The following is a 27155-nucleotide window of genomic DNA, read 5'->3' as shown; positions in this document are numbered from 1 at the left end:
ACTACAGGGGAATGAAAACTCTATCTCAACCTCAGCTACCATTGTCTGAACAGCAGGACCCAGGTTCTCTCGTATGTTTTGGCTCGTAAAACATTCAAGAGTCCCACAACTGTGGTTAGCAGGCATACAGGTATAATTCAAATAGTAAAAGTAGGGGATCTGCTACTCTGATGATGACGCTTTGACCATGAAAAACACAAATTGGCACGGATAGGGTGGGGGTTGCCCTGCTGGGCAAGCAAGGTGGCTGCATAGCTCTGTGGTCCGATCCACCTAATAGGCCTAATCAATTAAAACCACAAATCTAGCACAAAGATGCCCACAAAGTGAGGGATAAAATGATGCAGCCATGTTGCTGCTTTCTATGTTACAATGAATCTTTGTTGTGGCACTGTCCCCATAAATCTCTCACATATATCTTTCATCCAATTAGATATGTGTGCATGCACACACACATGCACACACACGTCCAAAACATGCACAAGGTCACTGGGCAATAAAGCAGAAAAACTGCTTGAGAGACCTCCATGCCTTAAGCCCTATTATCATGCAACAGTTGAACAAATGCCTAGGAAATCTGATTTGCTGTGCAAATGCTACCTTCTTCTATAGTCACGTTTCCTCTGAAGAAATATTTGCCGTGTCCTCTAGAGAGAGCCACACCTAAACTGTGCAGATAAACAAAAAGCAGGCCATGAAATCTGTCCCACACACAAAGTTAGGAAAGTGCAAGAGAAAATATATACCATTCTCCCAGCATTTTTAGTCCGTGCTCTAGAAACAATTCAGTGTTGTTTCCAAAACCTTGGTGGTTGCATTTATTGCTCAACCAGCCACTTCAGTGCCATTTCATTTTTACTGTGCCAGGAGCAATGGACTGTATCTATTTGTGTGTTTAGGGGTGCAGTAACCCGTGCATTCTCTGGCAAGCTCAAATGCAAGCCCCACCAAGGTCAGAGTGGTTCTTCCAGCTGCTTCATTTTCCAGCCAAGATCTGAACATGCCCATGGGCTCACTAGAAGGAGGCTCAAAAATGAAAGTCATCTGTGTGCATGGGGGGGGGGAAGGGGACGGACTGCCCTTACTGATAGTTTGGGCGCCAGTAGAGCTGCTGAGTGCAAGGAAATACAAGAATGTGTTAATGGGGGTCATAATGACCCACTTGGCATAATTCTTTGTTGCATATTTTGGCATGCTCATATTTTATGTGATGGAAATAATACCGCATTGGGCTTATCTTCTCCATATAACACGGTCACACACAGAGGACTACTACTATATAATGTATAGCATGGATGAAGGGCTGGAAGACATTTCCTCTGTTTTCTAAAGCATTCATGAAACTGCAGTACAGGTGACTTGGAGGCCTGGCAAGAGATCAATAGGATAAAGCCCACATGGTTCCCACTCGGAGATGCAATCTATTCTCTGTGGTCAGGTATCTAATTTGTTTGAGAATCTACAAGCCTTTGGAGAGGAAATTCCAAAGACTCTTTTTTGGTACAACAGAAATGTATGCTATAAAAGTACGTTTCCTTTTCTGCCCTTTAAACCATCTGCACTACTATCTCTTATCAATATAAGACCCACAATAGAAAGGCAAGGATCTGGAAAACAATGTTCTACAAAATAGCTTTTGCACTGCACTTCTGTTTTGCTTATACTGCTCTCTCATAGGTAGATGGGCATCCAGATCCACAGCAGAGTTAAGACAAGGGGCCAACCTGAGGCATGGATGCCACAAATGCCAAGAGCCATTACCAGAATCCGCTAATCTTCAGGCTTCTGTGCCAGTTACTGGTGCAGTGAGCTACCAGAACTATGGTTTACAACAGCTTTCGCCAAATTATTATTATTATTTCCATACCATCCTTCATCAGAGGGTCACAGGGCGGTTTACAATATAAAAGCACAAAATATACAGCGCAATACATATTAACAAACAAAAACAATCCTCCCCCATCTAAAAGGCCATAGGTGGATTAATTAGCCGAAGGCCTGGGAGAAGAAGAATGCTTTTGTCTAGCACCTAAAGATATGTAACAAAGGCGTCTGATGAACCTCCCTGGGGAGAAACTTCCACAGGCAAGAAACCATCACAGAAAAGGCCTGCTCTCATGTTGTTGCCCTGCGGACCTCTCGTGGAGGAGGCATATGAAGGGCCTCTGATGATGATCACAGGGTCCAGGTCAGTTCATATGGGGAGAGGCCACTCTTGAGGTATTGCACTTTCCATATGTTTTTACTCCAACTCCCATCAGCCCCAGACTGAATGGGATGATGGGAGTTGTAGTCCAAAACATCTGGGCAGCAATGCATTTTCAGGCTCCGGACTACCTACCCTGATTGGCTATTGGATCTTCCTGGACAGGAAGGACTCCAGAAGGCTTCTGATTTGGGATGAGACTTTGCCTGAGCTACAACAGGCTTCTTGGCTCTGGTATATTTTGGAGTGTATCTCTCTCAGCTCCCTTGCCACTTGGCTCTCCTTTGTCTGATGCCTATGGCTCAGAGCTGATATGCAGGCAGTAGGGGCTTATTGCACAATTGGGCAGGAAGAAGAACTGGGGGCCCATTGGTGCCACAGCCAGGACTGAGGTCTTGCCTGCTTACTTGAGGAAGCCCAGAGCCTTTTACAGGTGTTACTGGCATGAAGGCCTATCCCTGGAGCCACACAAATTCTATCAACCTCTCATGCAATGAGCTTCTGGAGTGGGGAGTCTTTTGTATTCATAGAAACAACAGAGAACTTTTATCTTCCTGGGTTCTCCATGAGGGGCTCAGAGAGTGTTTGGGAATTTGGGGAAGAGCTAAACACACAGCTCTGGAGTCCTGCTGTACCCTTGTTGTCTCTTCAGTCTAGTTAACACCAGGTCAGGAGAGGCTGCATACACACAATATCATACTTTGAACGGCTTGTGGCTCAACAAGCCTCCTCAGTTCAGATCCATGGTGCACACAGAGATGCATTTGTTAGTGTAATCCTTTAAATGGTACTATTCCTTTCCCAGAGCTCTGTGCAAGCAGAGCTGCCTTCTTCTCTGGTGTGGTAGGGGCAGTTCAGTAGAGACAGGAACACACACATGCTGCTCTCCCCAAGCACTGAAGAGAACGGAGGACTTCCTGAATGGCAGGTCCGGATCACAGCCAGGGAATTTACCTTTCACAAACTACCCATCCCTGAATGAAACCTAAAAAGGCACGTTCGGAAACCTTTTCCCTCGCTCTTTGCAGCATTGTCTAGGAGTATTTTATTGTCAGCCCTCCTGATGAGCTTTTAATGAGCTCGCAAGGCTTGCAACTGCAATGAGCCTGATGAAATGTTCCATTTATTATGGCCAGCCCTACCTGAAAGGAGTCCCCTTGATATCTGTATAATAGTAGTCATTTGTCATCACCAACACCCGCTTCTAGATTTAGAAAAGGAAAGAGAAACAACAACATGCCTGTTAGGAAAGGTTTGCAGGGTTAAATGCAAAAGCAAACTTAAAATCTGTGACAAGATTAATAACAGCAATATGCACACATACATGCAAATGTTTATATCTGACCCACAATTAATAAACACTGTGGGTATCATGTCTCAGGGAAAGTTTTCCACTCCAAACATACACTTTAAACCAATGGTTTGTGGGTGTTTTTTTAAAAAAGCAATTATTTGTTTTACTACTAGCTGAAAAAAGTATTTTCTATACGATACCCCTTTGTCCACGGTTTTCTTCACTTCCATAGAGAATTTTCCTGTTTTCTGATTCACCATTGCATTTCGAAGCTGAAAGTAAAATACAGTCATATAGTTAGACAAGGAATGAGAAAAAAATTATCTTCTTTGTAGTTCGGGTATTTGGGCAAAATGAAGATATTTCGCATAGCTGCTGAAGCCGTGTGCACACAGTAACCTTCCATCTTCGTGTAATTTAACTACCAAGGATGAGAAGTTTTCAACTCATGTTAATGGATTATAGATTAGAACCTGATAGGATAGATAAAAATGCATATTTGGATCCACAGGGTTCTGCTTAGTCAGCTTCAGGCAAAGTCCTCTCAGCAAAAACATTTTCCGGAAGTCTTCTTGGTCATGGGTTATGTGTGCAGACACAATTAATATGAGGTTTGTTTGTTTTTCATGCAGTAGCCATGTGTGGTGAGCATCGAAATTAAAATTTTTCTCTTCCTGCCATCATTCTGACAAAAAAGAAAATCACTTTTCTGAAGCTGCTACTTTCAATGGGCGCTTCTGCGTGCAAGGAGAGAAGGATTAGTATGGAAACAAGACACAACCTACTTTTTTAAAAAAAATACACATTTTAAAATATAATGCCAGGAACCAGAGTCAGGAGCAGGTCAGCAATAAAACACCCAGTGTCAGTGAAGTTAACTCTTTATTGAAAAGAACCCAAACAGCTCTGGCCTAATGATCACAGCAACTCTTCCCAGTAGGTCTTGCCCCAATGAGCCAGTTGTGAGGACTGATGGTTCCCGTCTTCCCACTACTCTCTAAGGCTCCTCCCCCAGTTCCTCCCCCAGCAGCCTAAGGCTCTCTCAATGTTCCACCCTCTTCATTTCTCTGCATGCTCTGGGAGATCAGAGCTACTCACAGCAGGAGGGGGAGACTCCCTGGCCTCTTCAGCAGCCTGCCTCTACTTCACCTCTTGACTCCCCCCCTCTGCTTCTGCTGCTGATTCTGGGCTGCTTTCTGCCACAGCCCCTTCCTGCTCACTAAATCCTGTTACCTCTTCAGTTTCCAACATGTCCTCCTCCCAGTCAGTTCCACCTTCTCCCTCCCTTCTACTAAACTACATGGGCATGTTCAGTGTTGGGGTTTCTGGGTTGGATAGAACATGCAAGAAATTCTGAGAAACCCTAAAAGAGTTCCATTCAAATTTGCAAAAAAATATGCATGTGGTGATGGGTACCCTATATATCTCCAACTGGGATCCTTCTACACGGTGATATTACTTGTTTCTCACCAGACTAGATGACCTTTCAGAACCAAGGTCTGCAAAGAAACACTCCACACAGTGAGAAAGAGTCATAAGACCAGAATTGCCTCTAATTTTTTAACCAATATTTAGATTTGAGGTGAAGGTTTCTGCTCAGGAGAAATATCTGAAGAGTTTCAGAGAAAGCTAAAGGAATTTATATAAAACTGGTGGGACTTCTAAATGGGTTCCACACATTCTTAATTTAAATTTCTTTCTAGAGATTACAGGATGTAGTCCAAAGTTGGAAGCTCCCTGTAAGCGTGGTTCAGTGCCTGACGATGAAGTAATATTTGTGGGATGGTCATGTGAGCACCAGAGTTTTGCATCTGAATTATGGACTGGGAGTTCAACTCACAATTTTAGTGCCAGGACATTTATTTGCCCAAGCATTTTAATGTTTTTACTTTATAGTCAATTTAAACTGGTTTTATACAGTGTTTCTTCCCTCCTCCCCCTAGCTTTCTATATTTACATTGCTATAAATGATGTCATTTTCTTGGTTTTGGTATATTGTCATTTTGGTATGTTCTGTTTCCCATGCGTCAACCTCCCTGGTATTTATATAGATGAAGAATGTGCTCAATGCATGTCAGACTCAGAAGGAAGTTCCACTAAGTTCAGTGGGGCTTAAACCTGAGAAAATGGATGCAGGATGGCAGCCTGAATAATACCGGTATTTTCAATAAATTAAAAAATCATTTCTGCTTTTCTTTTTTCATTTTACCTTGAACTAGCCTAACAGAGCACACACAATATAGCATTTGAATGTGTAAATAATGCATACAGCCCTGGAGAAAGAACATTTCAGAATACCTTAAGACACTGCTGCATTCCAGGATTTGAAACCAGTGAGCTTATTCTGCTACGACTGCACCTATTTATTCTTCTCCAATTCACTTGCATGCATCATGGATGATTGATTGGACAATAGGGACAGGCTTTTTTCATTGTCGATTTGCTATCAATGTCCTCCTGAAGGAGGACTGTGCTGTTGGTGTGTGTGTGTGTGTGTGTGTGTGTGTGTGGAATTGTTGCCAAAGCTTGTCAGGGAAAGAGCTGTTTTTGTTTTTGTGAAGAATTTGAGCATGGCTGACAAACTGAAAACTGCAATGTTTGCAGCTCTTAAAATTTAATTCTGGGCCATCTAGATCGGAGCTAACAATCTTACTCTTCAGTCAGCGAGTGTAAAAGAATAATTTTTCACTGGAGGCATATAAAAAATAAAACATATATTTTACTGTAGGTTTTTTTGTACATATATATATATATATATATATATATATATAAACACAATGCGTAATAGGCAATTCTGGAAATATTTTGCCTTTTTAACTTTTGTGGTTTTGGACTAGGAGAGCTGGTCTTAATTAACAATCTACTTTCTAACGTTTAAAGAACTGTTCCATTTATCTTTAACATGTTTTTCATTTTTCTCCATTTCAGAGCCTGTAGTCTTCCAGCGCCCACTCCCCACACAACCCTCGGGCAAGTCACAGACTTTACAAAAAGGGCCCCCAAAACCCTCATAGCTTTTAAGATCAAGTATGCATGTGGGAATTAGATTTTTTATTTTTATTTTTTTACCCTCTGAATGGAGTTCTTGGCTTTGTAGCTCAGTTTTTCATCTATTCTGTAGAATTTTGTTCTGCTACCTCTGGGGTTGAAACTGGTGACCAGTGATATGGATGCAGAACATCTTTCATCCAAAAGCAGGCCAGATACTTCTAAGTAACACAATGTGCACTCCCAAATATAAAGCTTCGTTTTCACTACAGAAGACATTTTAAACACAAAATAAAACTGTACCTCCTTTAAGCTAATTAAAACTGCATGTTTTCTAGTCTTGTTAATGGACACAATGCCACAAAGCAATCTATAGAAAACGGGTAAAGAGACAGGCAGACATGTTGACAAATGTATCACAATATAAGCTTGCATCCTCTACACCAGGCCTGCCAACTGGCAATGCACTCCCTGACTTGTACACAACCAGGTATTGCAGCTTCAGGTTTTGGGTGGTCCTGAGCAAGGTGTTGTTAATGCCCCCCCCCCCCCGGGCAAAATAAGGTCCCTCCGGAACTCACCGCCACTCCTCCCCACCCCAGTGATGTTGGTGCTGCAACCACCAGCAGTCTCTCTGTTCTATGAGTGTGGAAGCCAAATAGGCTTTTTCGTTTGTGGCAGTAGCACCATAATAGGCTGGAAGCCACACAGCTGTTCAGCTCTGATGGCTACTTGGCAGCTTCTACATATCTCTATCAACACTAAGGAAGCCTTTTTGGGTTGGACTGTTTGGTGGCTGCAGTATTGCCATGGTCGACAGCATTTGAACCAACAGAGGGCCAGAGCAGGGGCATCGACTTGCCCCCCCCCATTGAGGGTGCACGGTCATATGATGTGATGCGTCACGTGGTGCCACCTGGAGTGCGCCAGGCAGGGGCAGGACGCACCGAGAGCGATCTCTGTTTGCTCATCCCAGCCACAGTCCAGGAGCTCAGGAGCCAGGCGGAGGCTGGGATGAGTGAATCAAAGATTGTCCACGCTCCTCCCAGCCGTGCAGAGTTTGGGACGAGCATGGGTGATCTTTGCTTCATTCATCCCAGCTGCAGCCCGGCTCCTGGGCTGCTGGGTGGAGGCTGGGGTGCACAGAGGGCACCCAGTGGCGGCTCCCTCAATATTAGGGGGCACTGCCCCCTGCCCCAAAAATATTGGGGGAGCTGAAGCCCCTCTGCCCTCTATACCTGACGCCGCTGGGCCAGAGTGGTGGCTGAAGTCACAGTAATGCTGAGATGAGGATGTGGTTCCAAACAAAACGCCGGCCCCAGCAGATGTCTAAGTAATTGGAAGCTGACACTGGACATGTTTGTGTCCAGAGTCAACCCAAGATATTGCATTGGTGCAGTTTTGCTGCCACTGCTATAGCAGCAACGGTTGGATGCCATTTTGAATCAAGATACAGTGGTGCCCCGCAAGACGAACGCCTCGCAAGACGGAAAACCCGCTAGACGAAAGGGTTTTCCGTTTTGGAGGCGCTTCGCAAAACGAATTACCCTATGGACTTGCTTCGCAAGACAAAAATGTATTGCGAGTTCCTGCGGGGTCCCCCCCCCCTTTTCCTAAGCCCTAAGCCGCTTATCAGCTGATCCATTAAAAGCCGCTAAACCGCTAATAGTGCTAATCCGCTAAGCTGTCAATGGGCTTGCTTCGCAAGACGAAAAAAACGCTATACGAAGAGCCTCAGGGAACGGATTAATTTCGTCTTGCGAGGCACCACTGTAGTGGATTGAAACATCCAGAGTTGCACCAAATAGCTTCTATGCCTCTGAGATGTACTGAGTCAGCAACCACACTCTCAAATATTCTATTGACTGGCAGGGAATAAGAAAAATAAATCTCCCCACCCCAGCTCCAGCTCCAACCACGGAGACAACAGGATCTGAGGTGTACTAACAGTTTCCTACAACCCTTGGTCCCTTTCTTGATGAGAGCAGCATTATAACAGCAGGCCCCTCCCTCAACCTCTGCAAACTAGTCTAAGGACAACATGCATATCGCGGTTTCAATTTGAAGGGGGGGGGGTCAGTCTTTTCCCTTCTTCTAGAAAGCTTGATAGTGCAGATGCTCTCCAGTGAGTGCTAATGAACAGATTAAACAGAAGTTTCTGAGTCTCTGGTGAGATGTTCAATGGACTTCAGCAATTGCAGAATCTGGGTATTTTGATTTGAATTGCACCAGTGGGGAATTTCACTTGCAAATCTCATTTTGAAATGAATTAAGCCCAAGTTCAGGTTGAAAATGCAGAAAAGAATGTAGGAAACATCACAAAATCTAGTGGAAATGTTTAGGAGCAGAAATCACAAGAGCTGAAGGGAAGAGGTGAAAAGTCCCTGAAAAGATGAGCTGATTTAATCAGCAAAATAAAGAAAGACTGGCACTGCTAAACCCATGAAATGTTTCATTATTTATAAACTGAGTAGGGGTGGGCTGACAGAATCAGACATATATTTTGCAAGGGAGAAGGAAAACATAAACTTGAGTTGGAGAAAAAGGATAAGAAATGCCTACATCTGAATGCTGATAATGCTCCAGAGGCAGACATACGTGATGAATCCCAGATTTCAGAAAGACGTGACACTGTAAATATGGGAACCTTCCGTTGATATATTCAAAACCTCTCCAAAATGAGTGGGTTTTGGAAGGATATAGGGGATGCTAATGTACTGCTGATATTCGAGAAGAGTGCTAGGAAATATCTATGAAAATGTAGACATGCAAGCATGACTTTAGTCGGCGCAGACATTATGGGAAAAGCTCAATAACAGGAACCGAAAGGAGAACACCTGGAAAGTTATGATTTAATTAAGGACAGTCAGCATGGATTTGCACAAAACGAATCATGCCTAACAAATCAGATTTATGGTGGAAGTAACAGAAAGACCAGGCAAAGGTTAAGCCATGGACATAAGGAAAACTTTTGATACAGTACAGCTCAAGGAATTGACATGTAAATAAAGAATGACACAGAAGGGAGATACAAACTGACTGGACAACAGAGAGACGAACAAGGGAGGAGCATGATCTTCGAACAGAAAGAACTTAACTGAAAAGATTAGCACATACCTAAAAGAAGGCGTTAGATGGACAGCACTAACATGATCCTGCAGTTCTGGATTCTGGGGTTTGGACAGAGACCAAAAATGTGGTTCTTTTTAAAATATTGGTTGGTTTCTGGCATTTTAAACTGCTTCATAAGCAACAGGGAAACTTCTTCAGAGATATAGAGGAAATCCTGGCAAAATTTGGCACAGGATTTGTTCTTGTTGTGTAATCTAACATCTAAATGTTATTTACTCGGCAGGATCCAGAGGTGACTCCTGGCTTTCAAAAGTTTAAAATTCTGCCCCTATGGAGATGGTGGGGTTTGGCACCTCCTCCTCATTCATCTTACCAAGCTCTATGGCTGGTAGAGCTTGTAACAGGACTAGTGTCCCTCTGCCAATCCTTATAGCTGTATGTATCATCCATCCTGTGATTATTTATCACCTTTATTTCCCATCTTTCTACTAAGCACATTTGGGTTACTTATTTATTTATTGCAATATTTATACCCTGGTTTTTCACCTTTCAGGCTTCGCAAGGTGGCCAAGTGTGTTTGTTTCGTTTGACCTATACAGCTATGAGAAGCATTAGGCTGAGAGAGTAGGCCTGAGCATGGGTGTGAATATGAGTCTCCCTAGAATTATATATTATGCCAATCCTCTCCACATGACATACAGATTCTGGCTTCCTGAAACCTTGCTGCCCCTTCCGACTGCGGCTGGTATATCAGCTGGGTTTCCACTAGTGGGGCACAATAGTTGAATCCCACCCAGGCTCCATATAACACTGGGCTCTCTTCTATTCCCCCCCCCCCCCCGGTCACTGAGCAGCAGACTAAATGAACCAAATGAACCAAAGCAGTATAGGGATTTATACACACAGCCTCTTATTAAGTGCTTTTCTGGACCACCACCCAATATGGCCTGATCTTGGTACCTTCCATGGTAACCAACGGAATGCAAGATGTTGTGCAGGGCAAATGGCAATATATCCTTGGTACATCTATACATGGGGATACATATGTATGAAGCAAAAGGAGAGTGAGAAAGTCAAAACGAGAAGAAAAAATATAAAATTTGAATGGAGAAGGGGAAGAACATGGACCATTATCTTTCGCTTCTCTTTTCTTCTTGCTGCTTAATACTTGAAAGTGGTATATTAGTGAATGCAATTACCTTTCTGACAAGCTCTGACAGAACAAATCACTCACCACATCATCCCTGTCTTCCCACTCCACCTCGGAAAGGTCGACGCTGCTATAGTTGGGCTTCCTTCGCTTTTTTACTTCTTCATACTAGAGTTTAAAAAAGATATGTGTTGTTTTTTTTAAAAAAAGACATTGGTCAAAATGATGAGCCATTTCTTTACAACCTCAAGTTCAGCTTTTATGCTAGATAGGTGTTTAGATGCAATGGGTGGTTTCAGCAATGTCTTTGGTTAACCCTGAGGTAAGCACACACAGCTTTACACAAACAAATGTTTTGTTTTAACACAACTCTTTGGGGCTCCAGAATGGATTTCCTTTCATCAGAACATGCCCTTTTCACAGACTGTAAGCACAGCAATTGTCAGTGTACCCTTGACACCGAGGAATCGGGGACAAATAAACTTGGACACCTAATAAAAGAAAATTGCTTTGTATGAACACCACAGATACATTAGACTACCAGCTACTACACCATATGGAAAGTATGCAAGTCGTACTCTCAAAGTTTATAAACTACATCCTGAAATAATTCTTGCAGCCATGCAGGAAGTGATATTTCCTAAAGTGTTATCAACAAAACGTTTATATATTTCTCTTTAAACAAGATAAGGCCCTATTCCTAGGAAGTTTGGTGTTAATATCTGCTGATACTGTAGTTTATCAACCCTTTCACGGGGGAGGATGGGTGGGAGAACACAAGAGGCACACTAATAGAGACATGCTCTTTGTTTTTATTACTAATATGGTAACACTGTAAATCTCACATTTTAAAATAAGCATCGCATGATGACAAATGGCTTTGACACTGGTGTTCCTGTAATGTGGGAAAATCCTGCCCCCTGCTGCACATCACAACTGAGAGACCCTGAAGAAACACCTTGTTGTGGGTTAAAGCTAATACCTACAATGAAATGTTGTGAGCTCACCCAAGAAAATAAATGAATGCATTCTGTTATGAGTACATCTCAAGCGCACACAGTTAGTTATTCTGTATTACTCGGTGTTAAAACTAAGGCTGTACAAAATCCACAGAAAGACATCCATCTGAAAAACTCTTTTCTGGCACCAAGCTATGAATTCTGCCAAAAATCTAACTGCCTATACAAATTCTGCCAGCATTACTCTGAGGAATTGTTTGCTTCAGGAAAAGGTATTAAATTCTTTTAAGCTCACACGCTTTGTTCACAGCTGCATTGCACAATGGATTCTGTAACCTCAGTGTGGCAATCTATAAACATTTTTACCTTTTTTCACACAGACGTGAGAGAGGGCTAAATTTCTGAGGATTGTAGGATCTTCTAAACATTTTTATTTTGGCCGGCATGTTTCAGAACATTTCCACATTTAGGGCAAAATACAGCCTCCCCACTCCACACCAGCAGGGTTCTGCAGAGTGGCAGAATTATTTACTACAGCTACAGCTCCACTGCAATGGAAGAGGGGGAAGACCATTCAGACCTGCTCCTTCACAAGCTCCAGGCTAGCATAGTGATTGGGTTTGAATCAGGCTTCAGGCCATCACCCAACAGCAGTGAAACTTGCTTAAGAGACAGCAAACTGCCACCTCCTCCACTCTCAGAACAGCACATTCTGGGGCCTTTTCTCTGGGCTCTGCAGACATTGGTATGACCAGTACTCTTGCCTACCCTCATATATGGCAGCAGGCAGCAGGCCTGCTCAGACAGCAGAGCTGCGCAGAGGGAGACTTCCACTCAATCCAACCCTCTTCCACAGCCTGGCATAAGGAAAACTTGGATTGTCCTCTCAATCTCACTCTAATCCTCTTGAGGTATTACATACCCTCCAACATTCCTCAGATGAAAATAGGGACATTTCTTTCTCCCTCCCGCAAGTGACCCGCCTCAACCCCCCCATTTTTGTCATCTCCCCCCTGCCCCGAGCATTTCCTCCACCACTACACACCCTCCACTGTCCTGAGATTTTGTTTTATTCTTTGGTAGATTTACAAAAAGAAAAACATACAAATAAATAAATTTTAGAAAGGAGCAAGATTAAATGCAGACGCACAAAGCATTTTTTTAAATAAAAAAATCAAGACTCCTTGTGATCCGCTCCCCCTTTCTTCCTCTGTATGCCCCTCAGAGCTGGCATGGGACGTAGGGCTGGGCCTCAGTGGTGGCAGCCTTCCCTCCTCCTTGCCCACTTTCTAGCAGCCACTATGAGCTGCCCAAGGGAGGAGGCTGACAGCATTGGCATGCTTATAGCAGTACCAGCCTAATGGAACACGTATGAAACCCATAACAAACATGGGAAAGCACTGAAACTCCTTGTTTTTGGAAGGCTTTTGGGTAACTGTTACAGGTTTAATCTGGCACGTTGCTGATACGTTAATATTGCTTTTCTTATTGTTAACATGCTTTTATAATTATTTCTATCTCAGTTTTTCTCTTTCTTTTATCTTGCATTGTTGCTCTGATGATTTACTCAAGTTGTTATAAGTAATGCAGGGTGTAAATCAAGTTAATATAAATAAAACAGATTGGCTTGAATCCAGATAGTTGATGTCCAGGCGCTGGGGAACAACCGTGGGAGAGGGCTATTATTGCCTGCATGTCCTGATCGTTGACTTCCCAAAGTCATCTGCCTGGCCACAGAGAGAGACATGGGATCTTGGACGTGATAGGCCTGTGGTTTGATTTCAGCAGTGCTCTACTTCTGCTTCAAACTTCACTCACAGAATAATCCCATTGCGGGGAAAGGAGAGGGGATTTTCACCATTTCCCCCCTCTTTTTGGAAAGCTTCCCCAGAGAGTTGGGAACCCTTCCTGAAGAGAGCGGGCTACAGTGGGAAGGTACCCCCCATCTTCCTGCAGCAGGAACCTCTGCTGGATCTTGTTCCCCTGCATCGATGGAAGAAGCAGAAGTTAAAAAGGGCACGCAACACTGCCAGGTGTTGTTGCCGGTGGGATAAGGAATTTGTTTAGTTCAAATATCCAAATGACTCAAGCATGTAATAGGGAGATGGGGAGGGGGAGAGTAACATTTTAAAAGCAACATGCAAATCCAGTTTGCTAATATCCTTGGTTCTAGACAACATACTTTCTTAGCGAGTGAGCACTTAACAAGGTAAGGCAGAAATATCACGTGACAAGTCTAGCCTAGGGAACCCCACCCAGTGTTGGGTTTCATTATTAGAATGGAAGTTAGGCTTCAGCCTTTGGAGTTGCAAAACTACCTCTCTGCTCCATTTATCGGAGTTATATTCCCAGAGGAAGAATTAAGTTGGCATACGTACAACTCTCCCCCTGGGGATGTATCTGGGAGCAGCACGGGCTCTCGGTTTAAATCTCCACTGGCAGGCTTTTAAGCTTTTTTTATTTAATTTACTTTTAAAAAAACCTGGTTTCCTGCAATCCTAGTATCATGTGAGCTGCATTTATTTTGTAGCTGAGCATGATCCTTTACTGAGCCCTGCTGGGCCCTGAATTTGTAAAGCATTTGAAATGTGTTCACTCATAAAAGGGTCCTTGTAAAAGCAAACTCCCAAGATTAAGATTAAACAAAAGTGTGACTTTCTTTGCTTTCTTATAAGAGAATAAGAGCTAACCTTTTCCCTCCCTTTCCAAAGAAAGAGCTGCAGACCAAAGCTATAATTTAAGATTTTAATCCAGAAATTCTTAGATTATGGTTGGCAATGAAGACCAGTTATTTTGGATTGGATGTCCATGCCAGCTGGCAGTAGCAATCTGCCATGCAGTAAAATTTCCAACCCATAATGCAATGAAAAAAACCCCAACCCTTAACTATGTCACATAAAAGGAGGGGCAGTGGGTGGGGGAATAAACCTCAGCTTTCACACAGGGGGGAAAAGGGAAGCAAATAAAGATGTACAGCCCTGAAAGAATCCCCTAGCAATGTAACATATGAGAAAATTTTGATTTCTTATCCGCCCCCCCCCCGTACACGCTTATGTTACAAATAACACAGAACACATCTAAACCCCTGGTTCTCAAAGTGAAAAAGTCTTCTAAAAAGATATAAACAGCTGTTGGTACCACAGAATTATAGAACTGTAGAGTTGGAAGGTAATCCTGAGAGTAATCTAGTCCAACCACCTGCAATGCAGGAGTGCATGAATATATGAATGTATGAAAAGAAGCTGACTAATCCCTCCTCAGGCAAGTCTTTGTCCTAATACATCAAACCTACCTAATCATAACAATGCAAGTACTGTAAGGAATCCACCAATGCAACTGATAATGGGAGCTATTGGAACTTCACCCACCTCTCCCGTAGATATTTTCAACTTTGGATAACTTTGAAGCAGAAGGTAGATCAGAATGCCCTGGCTAGACAGAAGATAGATCAGCTTCCACTAGATCTCAGACTGATTTACAGCATATCAACAAGGATTCTGACTGCCAGCAGCAACACTGATAATAACAATAACGACACCCTTCTAAATTAGGCTGCTGAGATAAAGTTTGTTGGGGTAGGATTTGTGTGTGACAGGACTATGAGAATACGCTCAGAGGCACTCTGTTACTTAATTCTAAGAATATGTTGACACCCCCATTGCTGTTCTGACTCTTATTGGTGGATCTTGGGGTTCTAGTAAAAAAACTAACTAAAAACAGAGCAGATCCCACAAGCCTGGAGTCTAAAGGCCCTCAAAGCCCCATTCTTTCTGAGCTGAGAACCTTTGCTATAGACAGATTATACAGCTGAGGTATCTGTATTTTTACCTTGGCTGTCCTCTCATGCTACTTCTGAGGAGATAAAGTCAGTCCTCAGTACAGCTGGAACTTGCTGCTTTTCAAAAGTCCCCCCCCCAAAAAAAACGTGGTAAATACTACTTTCACAACGTGAAAAGGCAGCTGTATGGAATAGCCTGAAGCACTTGGGATCTTGTGGTAAAATGCCTTGTGGTAATTTTGTCATATGAAATAGAGAATCTGCCCTCTGTTTTGTATTTCTGGAGAGCCAAATGGGTCAAGCATGACTAAAAGGGGCTTCCTTACTACAAGGCTTTAAGAAGTATTGATCAAAATAAAGGGTAGACAACATGGTGCCATCCAGCTACCATTGGACTCCAATGCCCATCAGCCTCGGCCAGCATAACCAGGGATGATAGGAGCTAAATAGAATTTGGAGGGTACCACACTGGCTACCCCTGGTCTAAATTAATGACAGAGAAAATAGTGCACAGATCTTTATGTACCTATAAAGACTGGGTAAACAATACCTTCAGATCAGATCAACCACATACAAGCAGATTAGTAGTGTGACGTGTACTTGATTCTTTCCACAGCAAACCCTCTTAATTTAGGATTTAATTTGCATTCTTAAGACCTTATCATTCAGGATTATGTAAAACTGACAGCTGCTTATAATTATATCTTCTTAGAGTGGAAATAATTTAAACCATCTGCCATCATTTCAACATTACCAGACTTAAAACTCGGTGAGCTTGTTTCTACCTAACGTCAAAGTTGAAAGTAAAGAAGCAAAGTAAACTGCAAGTATATTACTACCAAATTTCTTGCATTTCATTTGTATGTGCAACTGGTTTTTCCAGCAAGGCATTCAAACTGTTAATTATCTTTTTAATATATGTAATTTAGGATTGCTAATTAGATAGCAATTTAATGCCCTCACAGGGATTCAGATGCTCTTTCTTTTTTAACATGTAAACTCCGACAGGAATAATTGTTGACATTCAAGTAATTGAACTCTTCAGTTATTTAAATGAACACAAGGCATTTACACTGTTCAAATCATTTAAATATTCCACTGTCAGCTACAGCTGTAGAGTTTTATGGAGTCTCTGAAAAAGCAAGGGTAAGTGTAGGTTATCTTAGTTTTCAGGCAGGACTCCCCAGAGAGAAATGAGATTTGCTGCTTATGAAAGGCTAACACCGTTTAAGTGGGGCATTAATGTTTCCTCTGAGACTTGGATTTCTCTGTTTTTCTATATTAGGAGAAACAAATTTTCCCAGAATTTACAGCTATGAAAGCCTTAATACTGGTTTAGCAATCTTTAAATACACCGGGTCTTTTTTGCTACATACAATGCATTGTGGCTGTTAACATTTACTGGTAACTTAAACTCAGCAACTTGCTTTGAGTACAAAACTGCCATCGTATTTAGGGGGAAGTTTTTATCTTTCGTTCATATATATATATATATATATATATATATATATTCCTTTACCAAGGCCAATGATGAAAACAATTGTATAAGGGCAGTTATGATTTTGTGAATATTTTTCATGTTAACTTCCTTTTGAAAGAAGAACAAATAGGATTTTGTAGAATATAGGATTACTACAAAAATGAAACCAACACTGTCATCAAATCTGAACTAATGTTGGGAATTTGTGTTCTTATTAAGTACATGAGTTGTAGTTTGCCTGTAAGTAAAGGAAAGTTTCATTTGCACTGAGCTATCCTACATGACTAGAAATAAGTGTGAGATCACGTGGCTTGCAAAGAAACAGCTGAGTTAAACTATCACATGCTTGTGGTCGTAAGAATAAGCGATCGAAGAGGAGTGGGACTAGAAGCAAACTGCATGATTATTTTCATGCAGGGCAAATGCAGAGAGCTCAGTGCAAATGGTACCTGACCTGGCTAAACTGTTAATATGGAGATCTTCCTTGATGGAAAATACATATTGTTAAAAGAGATAATATACTGGTGTTAATGGCCTGTATGCAGTGCTAGTGTGGAGTAAGTGGGCCTAATGCTTGAAAAAGTAAGAAACTAGCTATGGCGATGAGCTGATATCCTTTCATCAATTATATGCTTCTGGGTTAGAGTGTTCCTAGTGGCAGATTTGCTCATTGAAATCACAGGGTTTTGGCATGCAGGTGTGAAGGTTGGTGGGCATCATGAAATGTATAGATAAATTGATGAAAGAGGGTACTGACCAGGAGTCAGTGTTCTTAGCATATGTGGGCACCAATGTCAATGGAAAAAAGAGTATACCCCAGATTCTGGAGCCAAGTGGCAGCAGGGGGCTATTTTCCTCTTGTCTTTGTATGATCTATTATAGAAGCTCTTAACAACGCATGGAAAACCTGGTGTGTGGTTTGAATCTCTATTTCAGTTTTTTAAAATACCATTTATTGGGAGGGGGGAATCAAACCCTGTGGTAGATTCTCAATGTCTTTTTCTCGCTTATGGTTTGATAACATAATGCTAACATTACATTCCTAAATTAAATTGTGTCTGATCCATGATGTTTCTCAATCCAGCATTGGTGCCTATAAACAAAACAAAGTACAACAGCTGATGAGGTTCTTTTCAGAAAATGAAAGTTCAACAGCCTGCTGTAAAATAATAACAAATAACATTTATTATTATTATTATTATTATTATTAATAATAATAATAATAATACCCCACCCATCTGGGGTATAAATTATTTATACCCCACCCACCTTGGGTGGCTTTAAGCATATCTAAAAACATAATAAAACACCAAGCGTTAAAAACCTCCCAATACATGGCTGCCTTCAGATGTCTTCTAAAATTATCTCTTTGACATCTGAAGGGAGGGCGTCACTACTGAGAAGGCCCTCTGCCTGGTTCCCTGTTACTTTGCTTCTCGCAGTGAGGGAACCAGCAGAAGACCCTTGGAGGAGGACCTCTGTGTCCAGGCTGAGTGATGGGGGTGGAGACACTCCATCAGGTATGCTGGGCCAAGGTCATTTAGGGCTTTGAAGATCAGCACCAACACTTTGAATTGTGCTCAGAAACGTACTGGCAGTCAGTGAAGATCTTTTAGGGCCAGTGTTATATGGTCCCGATGGCCACTCCCAGTCACCAGTCTAGCTGCTGCATTCAAGATTAGTTGTAGTTTCTGAGTCACTTTCAAAGGCAGCCCCATGTAGAGTGCATTGCAGTAGTCCAAGCAGGAGATAACCAGGGCATGCACCACTTGGGTGAGACAGTCTGCGGGCAGGTAGGGTCTCAGCCTGCGTATCAGATGGAGCTGATAAACAGCTGCCCTGGACACAGAACTGACAGCTGTGAGTCCAAAATGACTCCCAGGCTGTACACCTGGTCTTTCAGGGGAACAGTTATCCTGTTCAGGACCAAGGAGTCTCCCCCTCACTCTGCACCCCCCCCCCCGGCAAACTAAATTATTAAGCTGAAATGTGTTACTTTATTATCCCCAAGACCTTTGATACATTTAAGTAGGCAGGGAGAACACACACCACTTTGCTCTTGGACAATAATAGTACTGGAGTCATGGATTGTAGTTAACATTTATATACGACTTGATTTTGGTAAAACTTCAAGCAGTTTACAGAAATAGTTCAAAATCCTAAACGCTCAACAATAATCACATTTACTCGGAAGTAAGTTCAAATGATTTCCAAAGAATGACTGGTGAATTTTCCTTGCTACACTCTTGTGGAACAACTTTCTTACAAATATACTCTTGGAACAGTTTTCGCCTGCGCAAGGGCTTCCACTTATGTAAAATGGCTTCCCTCTCTTCTGCTGCACAACCAAAATTGGGTCTGGAGGGGTCAGGAGAACCCTCAGAGCAGTGTGTAGGGGAAAGAGAGGGCTGATGATTGTACCTGGCAAGCTGAAATGCTTGCACAGATGGAGTGTCTGTAATAGCACAATACTGAGATCTATCCTATACAACAATATTACATTTAACGCATTCCAAGGAAGGTTCATATTTTATTGTCTCTCAAATTGTGTTTATGTCAAACCTTAGAGTATGCTCATATTTACTATTCTGTTCCATTTGGAACCATTTTACTAGCCGCACTAGGAGGGCGACAGGTCCCTCAACCCGAAAGTAGCGGATCAACTGCTTTTTCAAGACCAACGTCTTAATGCGGTATCAACGTGAAATTGGCTACGACTCAGAACTGGAAGCATTTACACATGCTATTAAACTTTATTAGAGCGAATAGTCCCACAGAAATAAGTTTAAAGCTGTATAACTCCAATAAGCAAACTGAGAAACTTACACCTCAACTGAAACCAGATTTTACTGAAAAGGCGCACTGATTTCAATAGTTATGAGAGCCAAGATTCCATATTCAGAGGCGGTAAACTTTTAATTGCCCCTGATTTATACTAGCGCACTATTTGGATCAGAATGCATCTGAATTAAGTCTCATTTGTTTCAGCTGGATTTATTTCTCAGTCCATTGAGAAATTTTGACAGTATGAGGAGAAATATCCTGAACATAGTTGGCATTTTAATTTAAAACACTTCCAATGTTATTTATACAGTATGGGCTTAATTTTGTCCCACTTGCAATGTCCATGCTGATACATGGTGGCTGAAACATCTATAACCAAGGGAGAAAGATCGTGTACACAAACTTGGCTATAGAGCTGGCATCATTGCATCTACCACAACAAGGCACTTTACATGGAACAAATGTTAAAGAATGGTTAGAAGGTTCCTATGGATGAGAACAAGGCAGCTTATTTCTTGATGAGGAGTTTTGGATGGTCCAAGCACAGAACACCACTGCTGGTCCACAGGACAGCTTGCCAGGTAGCTTGTGAAAACCACTGAAAATCTGAGTGTATATGTGCTCACACTGAAAGCCCAAATAGTGTAGGCTTTTAAGGGTGCAGTTCTCACAGGAGCAAGGGTGTGCAGTGGCAGATTCATTGCTGTTGGCTCCTGCTGGCTAAGGCAGAAGGTGAGGGAAGAGATGCTGTACCTATTTTGCTGTGCCAGCTTCAGGCTGCTGCAGCTCAGGGGTCCAAAATTAGACTCCTCTCCAGGAACTGTGTTTGCTTTGATCCATTGCCAGCCCAGCTCTGACCTCTCCCCCAAATCACTCTGAGGACCTACTGCTGGTTACCGCTGCTTGAAATACCACCTTTGGCAAGGGCCTCTGCAGTGATGCAGCCCACTGCTGGTGAGGCCTGTCAGGAGGACACCTCCTAACCATAGCGAGCAGCACGAACTGGGATTATTCTGCCCAAATTCTAAATTGATTGGGTCTCTCAGAGCAATTACTCCCTTATAAGCCTTCATTCAGCCCAATTTCTTTTTCATCACTTGGGGGAGAGGAACCAGGGGATGGCAATGCTCTTCAAAGTTTTAGGAAGAGTCTCGACAATTTTAGAGGTGTCAATTAAGTGACTGAGTGACTTTCACTCACTAAAAAGAAAAACTAAGTTACTGATTGAAGTGGCTGGACTCAGCAGCCCAGCTGACATTCAGCATGTGAGAATGTCTCTGTGAATGATACTATATCATGATGTAGGGTAACAGAACACAGTCTCTCTCTCTCTCTCTCTCTCGTTCTCTCTCTCTGTGTGTGTGTGTGTGTGTGTGTGTGTGTACGCACACACCTAAGAATGTTTTTGTTTTTTTTTACAAATAATATATATGTGTGTGTGTGTGTGTGTGTGTGTGTGTATTAAGATCAGAATTTTATGTTTTTAAGACACACGATGAGAACAAGTGGAATTAATTTGAGGATGTTTCCTGTGCTCTGTATTACACAGTATTACTATATATTCTAATCTGTAATACAAGAGGAGTCATTACTATTGTGTTTTGAATTGTGGCTGGTGTTTTTCCTTTTTTGTCTCTCTGACGCCTACTAGCTTTCCCGTTGTGGAAGATTTTTTATATATATATATATATATATATATATATATATATATATATATATTTGCTTTCGTAGATTTTCACGGGTACAGGAATGCAGGTTTTGGTGTCCTCGGGTGTCTTCCCGTGTAAAAGTTGGGGTGTCTAGGCGACGTTTCGACGAGGTCTCACTCGTCATCTTCAGGCTGGTGCTTTCGGCTTCTTGTTACTGGAACAGAGCAGGATCTCAGTGTTTGAGTTCCTATAAATACTGTAGAGGGGGTGTGGTGTATAGCCTCCAATGTTCTGGGCAGAGAGGAAGTTCCCAGGCTAGTGTGCCTTTTCTTCTTTTGTTCCTTAATTACTTGAGAGATATCTTGAGTGATTTCTTGAGTGATATCCTGAGTACCACTTAGGTGGGTCATTAGGTGTGGATTAGTTGTTAAAGTCTTTGTGTCTTGACCTCTTGAACTTTGTGAAGAGTTTTCCTGAGAAGATGGCTGTACTGTACTTAGTTGTGCTCTGGCTTGGCTTCGTGTATAGGGGCGAGCTGTGGTTTTGTGGCTTGTGTCAGCCAGATCTGTGTAGGGATTGCAGGGGGGTGCAGCATCCGGAGGTGCCACCATGGATTGGCTACTGGATGGTGTCTGTAATTCATCTGTGGAGAGGGTCTGGGTTTGGGTCTGGTGTGGTTGATTGGTGTTGGCGTTCTGTGTGCCTCTGGATCTGGTGTCAGTTTTTGTGGGGAGGGCTAATTTCCAGATGTCTGGCAAGCGGGATGTGTCGTCACGCTTGTTCATGTTGTGAGGGTGTTTCTCTATCTCGATGGCTTCCATGATTATTCTCTTGTGGTGATGTTCCGTGTTAAAGAGCAATTTGGAATCTGCAAAATTAATTTCGTGTCCTGTTTCTTTCATGTGTTGGAAAAGAGAGGAAGTTTTTTCTTCTTTTTTGACGGCATTCTTGTGTTCTGCGATACGTGCATTTATTCGTCTGTTTGTTTGTCCAATGTACGTGGCTGGGCAGACTTTGCAGGGTATTTCATAGATCCCTTGGTTTTCCAACTGGATTTTATCCTTGGGGTTTCTGAGGATATTGGCTATTTTTTGGTTGGTGCAAAAGGCTGTTTTGATATTGTGTTTATGGAGGATTTTGCTAATTTTATCTGTAGTGCCCTTGATATAAGGAAGGAGGGCCATGCCATTGTTTTCTTCTGTGTCTTGACCAAGACACAGAAGAAAACAATGGCATGGCCCTCCTTCCTTATATCAAGGGCACTACAGATAAAATTAGCAAAATCCTCCATAAACACAATATCAAAACAGCCTTTTGCACCAACCAAAAAATAGCCAATATCCTCAGAAACCCCAAGGATAAAATCCAGTTGGAAAACCAAGGGATCTATGAAATACCCTGCAAAGTCTGCCCAGCCACGTACATTGGACAAACAAACAGACGAATAAATGCACGTATCGCAGAACACAAGAATGCCGTCAAAAAAGAAGAAAAAACTTCCTCTCTTTTCCAACACATGAAAGAAACAGGACACGAAATTAATTTTGCAGATTCCAAATTGCTCTTTAACACGGAACATCACCACAAGAGAATAATCATGGAAGCCATCGAGATAGAGAAACACCCTCACAACATGAACAAGCGTGACGACACATCCCGCTTGCCAGACATCTGGAAATTAGCCCTCCCCACAAAAACTGACACCAGATCCAGAGGCACACAGAACGCCAACACCAATCAACCACACCAGACCCAAACCCAGACCCTCTCCACAGATGAATTACAGACACCATCCAGTAGCCAATCCATGGTGGCACCTCCGGATGCTGCACCCCCCTGCAATCCCTACACAGATCTGGCTGACACAAGCCACAAAACCACAGCTCGCCCCTATACACGAAGCCAAGCCAGAGCACAACTAAGTACAGTACAGCCATCTTCTCAGGAAAACTCTTCACAAAGTTCAAGAGGTCAAGACACAAAGACTTTAACAACTAATCCACACCTAATGACCCACCTAAGTGGTACTCAGGATATCACTCAAGAAATCACTCAAGATATCTCTCAAGTAATTAAGGAACAAAAGAAGAAAAGGCACACTAGCCTGGGAACTTCCTCTCTGCCCAGAACATTGGAGGCTATACACCACACCCCCTCTACAGTATTTATAGGAACTCAAACACTGAGATCCTGCTCTGTTCCAGTAACAAGAAGCCGAAAGCACCAGCCTGAAGATGACGAGTGAGACCTCGTCGAAACGTCGCCTAGACACCCCAACTTTTACACGGGAAGACACCCGAGGACACCAAAACCTGCATATATATATATATATAAACTCTGTGCATTTTAAGTATATGCATTTTTTCAAGGCTGCTTCTTTGGACCGTGGAAACATTTCCTGTTAATATTTCCATGCTGCAGCCAAACAGAGCTTTCAAATGTAGCAGAAAGTGAAACATATAGAGTTTCTGTTTCCTTGTTGCCATATATGATTTTATGCCAGTGGGGCTTTGTTTCTGCATTTTAATAATACTGTGTTTTGCAGTAAAGAGAAACGCATTCAATACAAGTCTTAACTTTCACTTTTTACATAAACACAACATATTCAAAACATGCATGTGTGTGTGTGTGTGTGTGTGTGTGTGTGTGTTTTGAATAATGGCTCTGCCTGCTCAGATTCCAGTGAAGGCTATGTCAATGGTTGATTATACATGGCAGTGCTATGCTGCCATCTAATGTCTGATCTTACATAGTTCATCACCAGCACAAGTATCTATAAGGAAAGCTGCTCAGATGATTTGAGCTGCACTCACCTTTGTTTATCCATAGAGTTTGGAAGATTCTGTGGCTAATTTAAACTTACTGCACTCCTCTGAAGGTCAACACTAGCTTTCTTCTTGAAGACTTGATCAAGAGAATGTCAACTTAATTGAAAATGATCACAATTCAAAGTGTTATTGATGTCAGGAACGCTGAACCCTCCAGATTGATGTTAGGCTCCAACTCCTATCAGCCCCAGGTGGCACAAATGATGGGAGTTGTAGTCCAACAACCTGTGCAAGGTCACAGGTCCCCCCCTTTCTAATTTGTGTAAACCTGGCAGGGAACAGAATCTCAATAAGATGATTCAGTTATAAAGTTCAAGTCAGCAAATATATCAATCAAAATATGGCTGAAATGAAGAATTGTTAGAGAGCTTTAACTTGACTTTTTGTATAATACACTTACTACACATGTTAGCCAGTTTTTCTAGTCCCCTCCAAAGGGGAATGTATTTCACAATACCTCCTCCTATTGCATGGCTAACACATCATTTTAAAAAATCTTCATAGTCCCAATATGATCTGAGAGCAAATTTCCTTCATACACATAATGACTTCTGGCCCATTCACATTTACAATTTTCCCACCGTAACAAACCATTCCAGTAATCACTGCACCACTAAAAATAAATAAATCATTAAATGGGAATTTTATATCATTAGTTACTACTGGTTATTAGTTTATCATTTGAGTTCATTGCAATTAAGTTGCTCTTCATCCCACAAGCACCTCTGACCAGCACAGCATACACAAGCTAATCAGGATATATGTTCATATCCTTCAAATAAATGAGAAAATGGAGATGGCTTTTAAGTTCCTTCTATTGCTGTGCTGATATGAAACCATGCTGAAGGATCCAGATTAAAATAAAAATAAAAATCAGGACCCTAAAAACCCACGGAATGCATATAATGTAGTGAGCTCCCTGGCCTCACAGTTTTATTTATCTGTGCACTTACCATTGGAATGATTGTGTATGGTAATGAGCCAGAGATGTGCAGTGATGTGAGGAAGGGAAACATCCACTTTTTCCCATTAAAAAAACTGCTGTCATGAACAAAAACAAGGAAGGAAGATTACATCATTTGCCAATCTGTCTTGTATCATTTATTGTTGCTGGAATTCATTCCACATTTTCCTCCTAAACAAGGAATGCATGAGATCTAGTTTATGGAACCCATAATTAAAGAGAGGCAGAAGACAAGGTAAGGGCCCTTGTGTTACTTTTAAGTAACACAGAGCCATGTAGGAAGATATCTGCCTTGCAGGACCTACTTTGTACTAGAATCCTGAGATCCACCAACTGGATTAAAGGATTCTGAAAGGCCAGGAACTTGTTTTGAATACTATCTGAACAGATCTCACAGTCTTTACACAGTCCTTTAGCTAGGAGCATAACTAAATGGAATATCAATGCATATCCTCCTGGATCCTTGTTCTACAATTAGTATGTACATTTTGTGTGGTCATAGATTCCTTGCAGAAACAGGATACCCATTCTTTTAAATGGAACAGAAAGGTATGTACCGCTGAGCAAAATAAGGGGGGTGCTGCACATAAAGGATTTTATGTGTTTACTAATGGTCCACACAAGGTTTTAGTTCAAATGCTCTTTTTGAATGAGATACGTATCACTGCAGCATATACATGTTTACACAAATGAATCCTTCTGTGTCCTTTTGAATCATTATAGAAACAGGCCATGAAAGAAAATGGGATCTAGTAAACACATAGGATGAAATCCAATGTCTCATGAGTGGACTTCCCTGAATACCACAGGGCTGCCCTTCCTCCCTTCTCTCTCTCTCTCTCTCTCTCTCTCTCTCCCTCTCATGGAGTTCCCAATAGCCCCCAAAATCTGCTCCAAAGGGTCTCCCATAACAGAGCATACAAGGGCCTGCAGGGGGAGCAGAAGGGAAAATCCAGTTGCATGAGTGGAAATCCGTGGGGGTTTTTTGTTCTGTTTTTTGGTGGATGGGCACAATAGGCTCACAGCCATCTATGTAATGCTCATTGAGGGAGATGTGAAAGACTTTAGGACCACTCTAAACAGCTTGTGTGACTTTGTTCAGTACATCAAATAATGTCAGTAAAATAGGATGTGGGAGTTCTAGGAAACTGGGGAGGACAAGAGGTTTCTAAAAGAATCCATGAATATTATAAATGGTCTCTTTTGACATTTTGTTCCTACGTATGCAGAAATTAAATAGCATCTAACAATGTTATTAGCAAAGCTTTCTGAGGACTTTTGATTTACTTCCTTTCTTGATCTAGTCCAACCAGAAAACAACATTCTTCTTATAATTCTCTTAAAGTGCAAAACTGGTTTCAAAGAGTGTGTATTTTCCTATAATACATTACAAAGCATCACATATATCTACAAAGGAATATATAGAGTTGAACAAAAGCTAAATACTCACAGAAAACTATATTTAAGTGAAACAACATTTGCTGAGTTTGTGTGTGTTCCACCTAGCAATAATAAACTAGAATTAAACTCTCCAGGAGTTTTTCTTTTATATTTCACTGCTGAGAACAAGGCATGGTGAGATATTTGTCCATATTTTCTATAACTTGTTAATGTAGAAAAGGTGGGGAAGGATACTATACAGGTTGTAAGAAATCCTGTTTACCCAAATGACATTTTAAAGAGTTATTCACAAACTCTTTTTTAAAAGCTTTACTAATGACAAAGCTAAGTGTACTGATTATATCTTGGCCACATATTAGTGGTACATGGTAAATATTTTTTTGTTTTGTTTCTGAGGGGTGGGGGGGACACACCAGACAATATGTATGCACACAAACAGGTTTGTCTCTTGTACCCCCCCCCCCCGGAACCAGGGCTATGTATACGACTGAACACAACATTTACACTCTGCATACAATTCTGAACAAGGTGCCCAGCTGGAAAGGACAGTTACTCAGCAGCTAATCTAAGACCTGAAGAGCATCCACGGCTGTTGCTCTGCT

General features: G+C 41.9%; 1 protein-coding gene across 3 annotated transcripts in view; it reads right to left on the bottom strand.

The window, feature by feature from the left end:
- Positions 1-27155, bottom strand: part of CACNA2D3 (calcium voltage-gated channel auxiliary subunit alpha2delta 3) — a 494938-nt gene that overhangs the window by 99456 nt on the left and 368327 nt on the right. For all 3 annotated transcript variants that reach the window (XM_081848836.1, XM_081848837.1, XM_081848838.1), the window contains 4 exons: positions 10795-10878; positions 3701-3772; positions 3349-3410; positions 601-668 (listed from right to left, as the gene is read on the bottom strand). In XM_081848836.1, coding sequence (XP_081704962.1) covers positions 601-668; positions 3349-3410; positions 3701-3772; positions 10795-10878 — 286 coding nt within the window. The remainder of the gene's footprint in view (positions 1-600; positions 669-3348; positions 3411-3700; positions 3773-10794; positions 10879-27155) is intronic.

Source organism: Podarcis erhardii (genome assembly GCF_964252035.2).
Source record: "Podarcis erhardii genome assembly, chromosome: 2".
NCBI lineage: Eukaryota > Metazoa > Chordata > Lepidosauria > Squamata > Lacertidae > Podarcis > Podarcis erhardii.
Note: the sequence above shows the minus strand (reverse complement) of the source record. Positions and strands in the feature narration are given on the sequence as shown.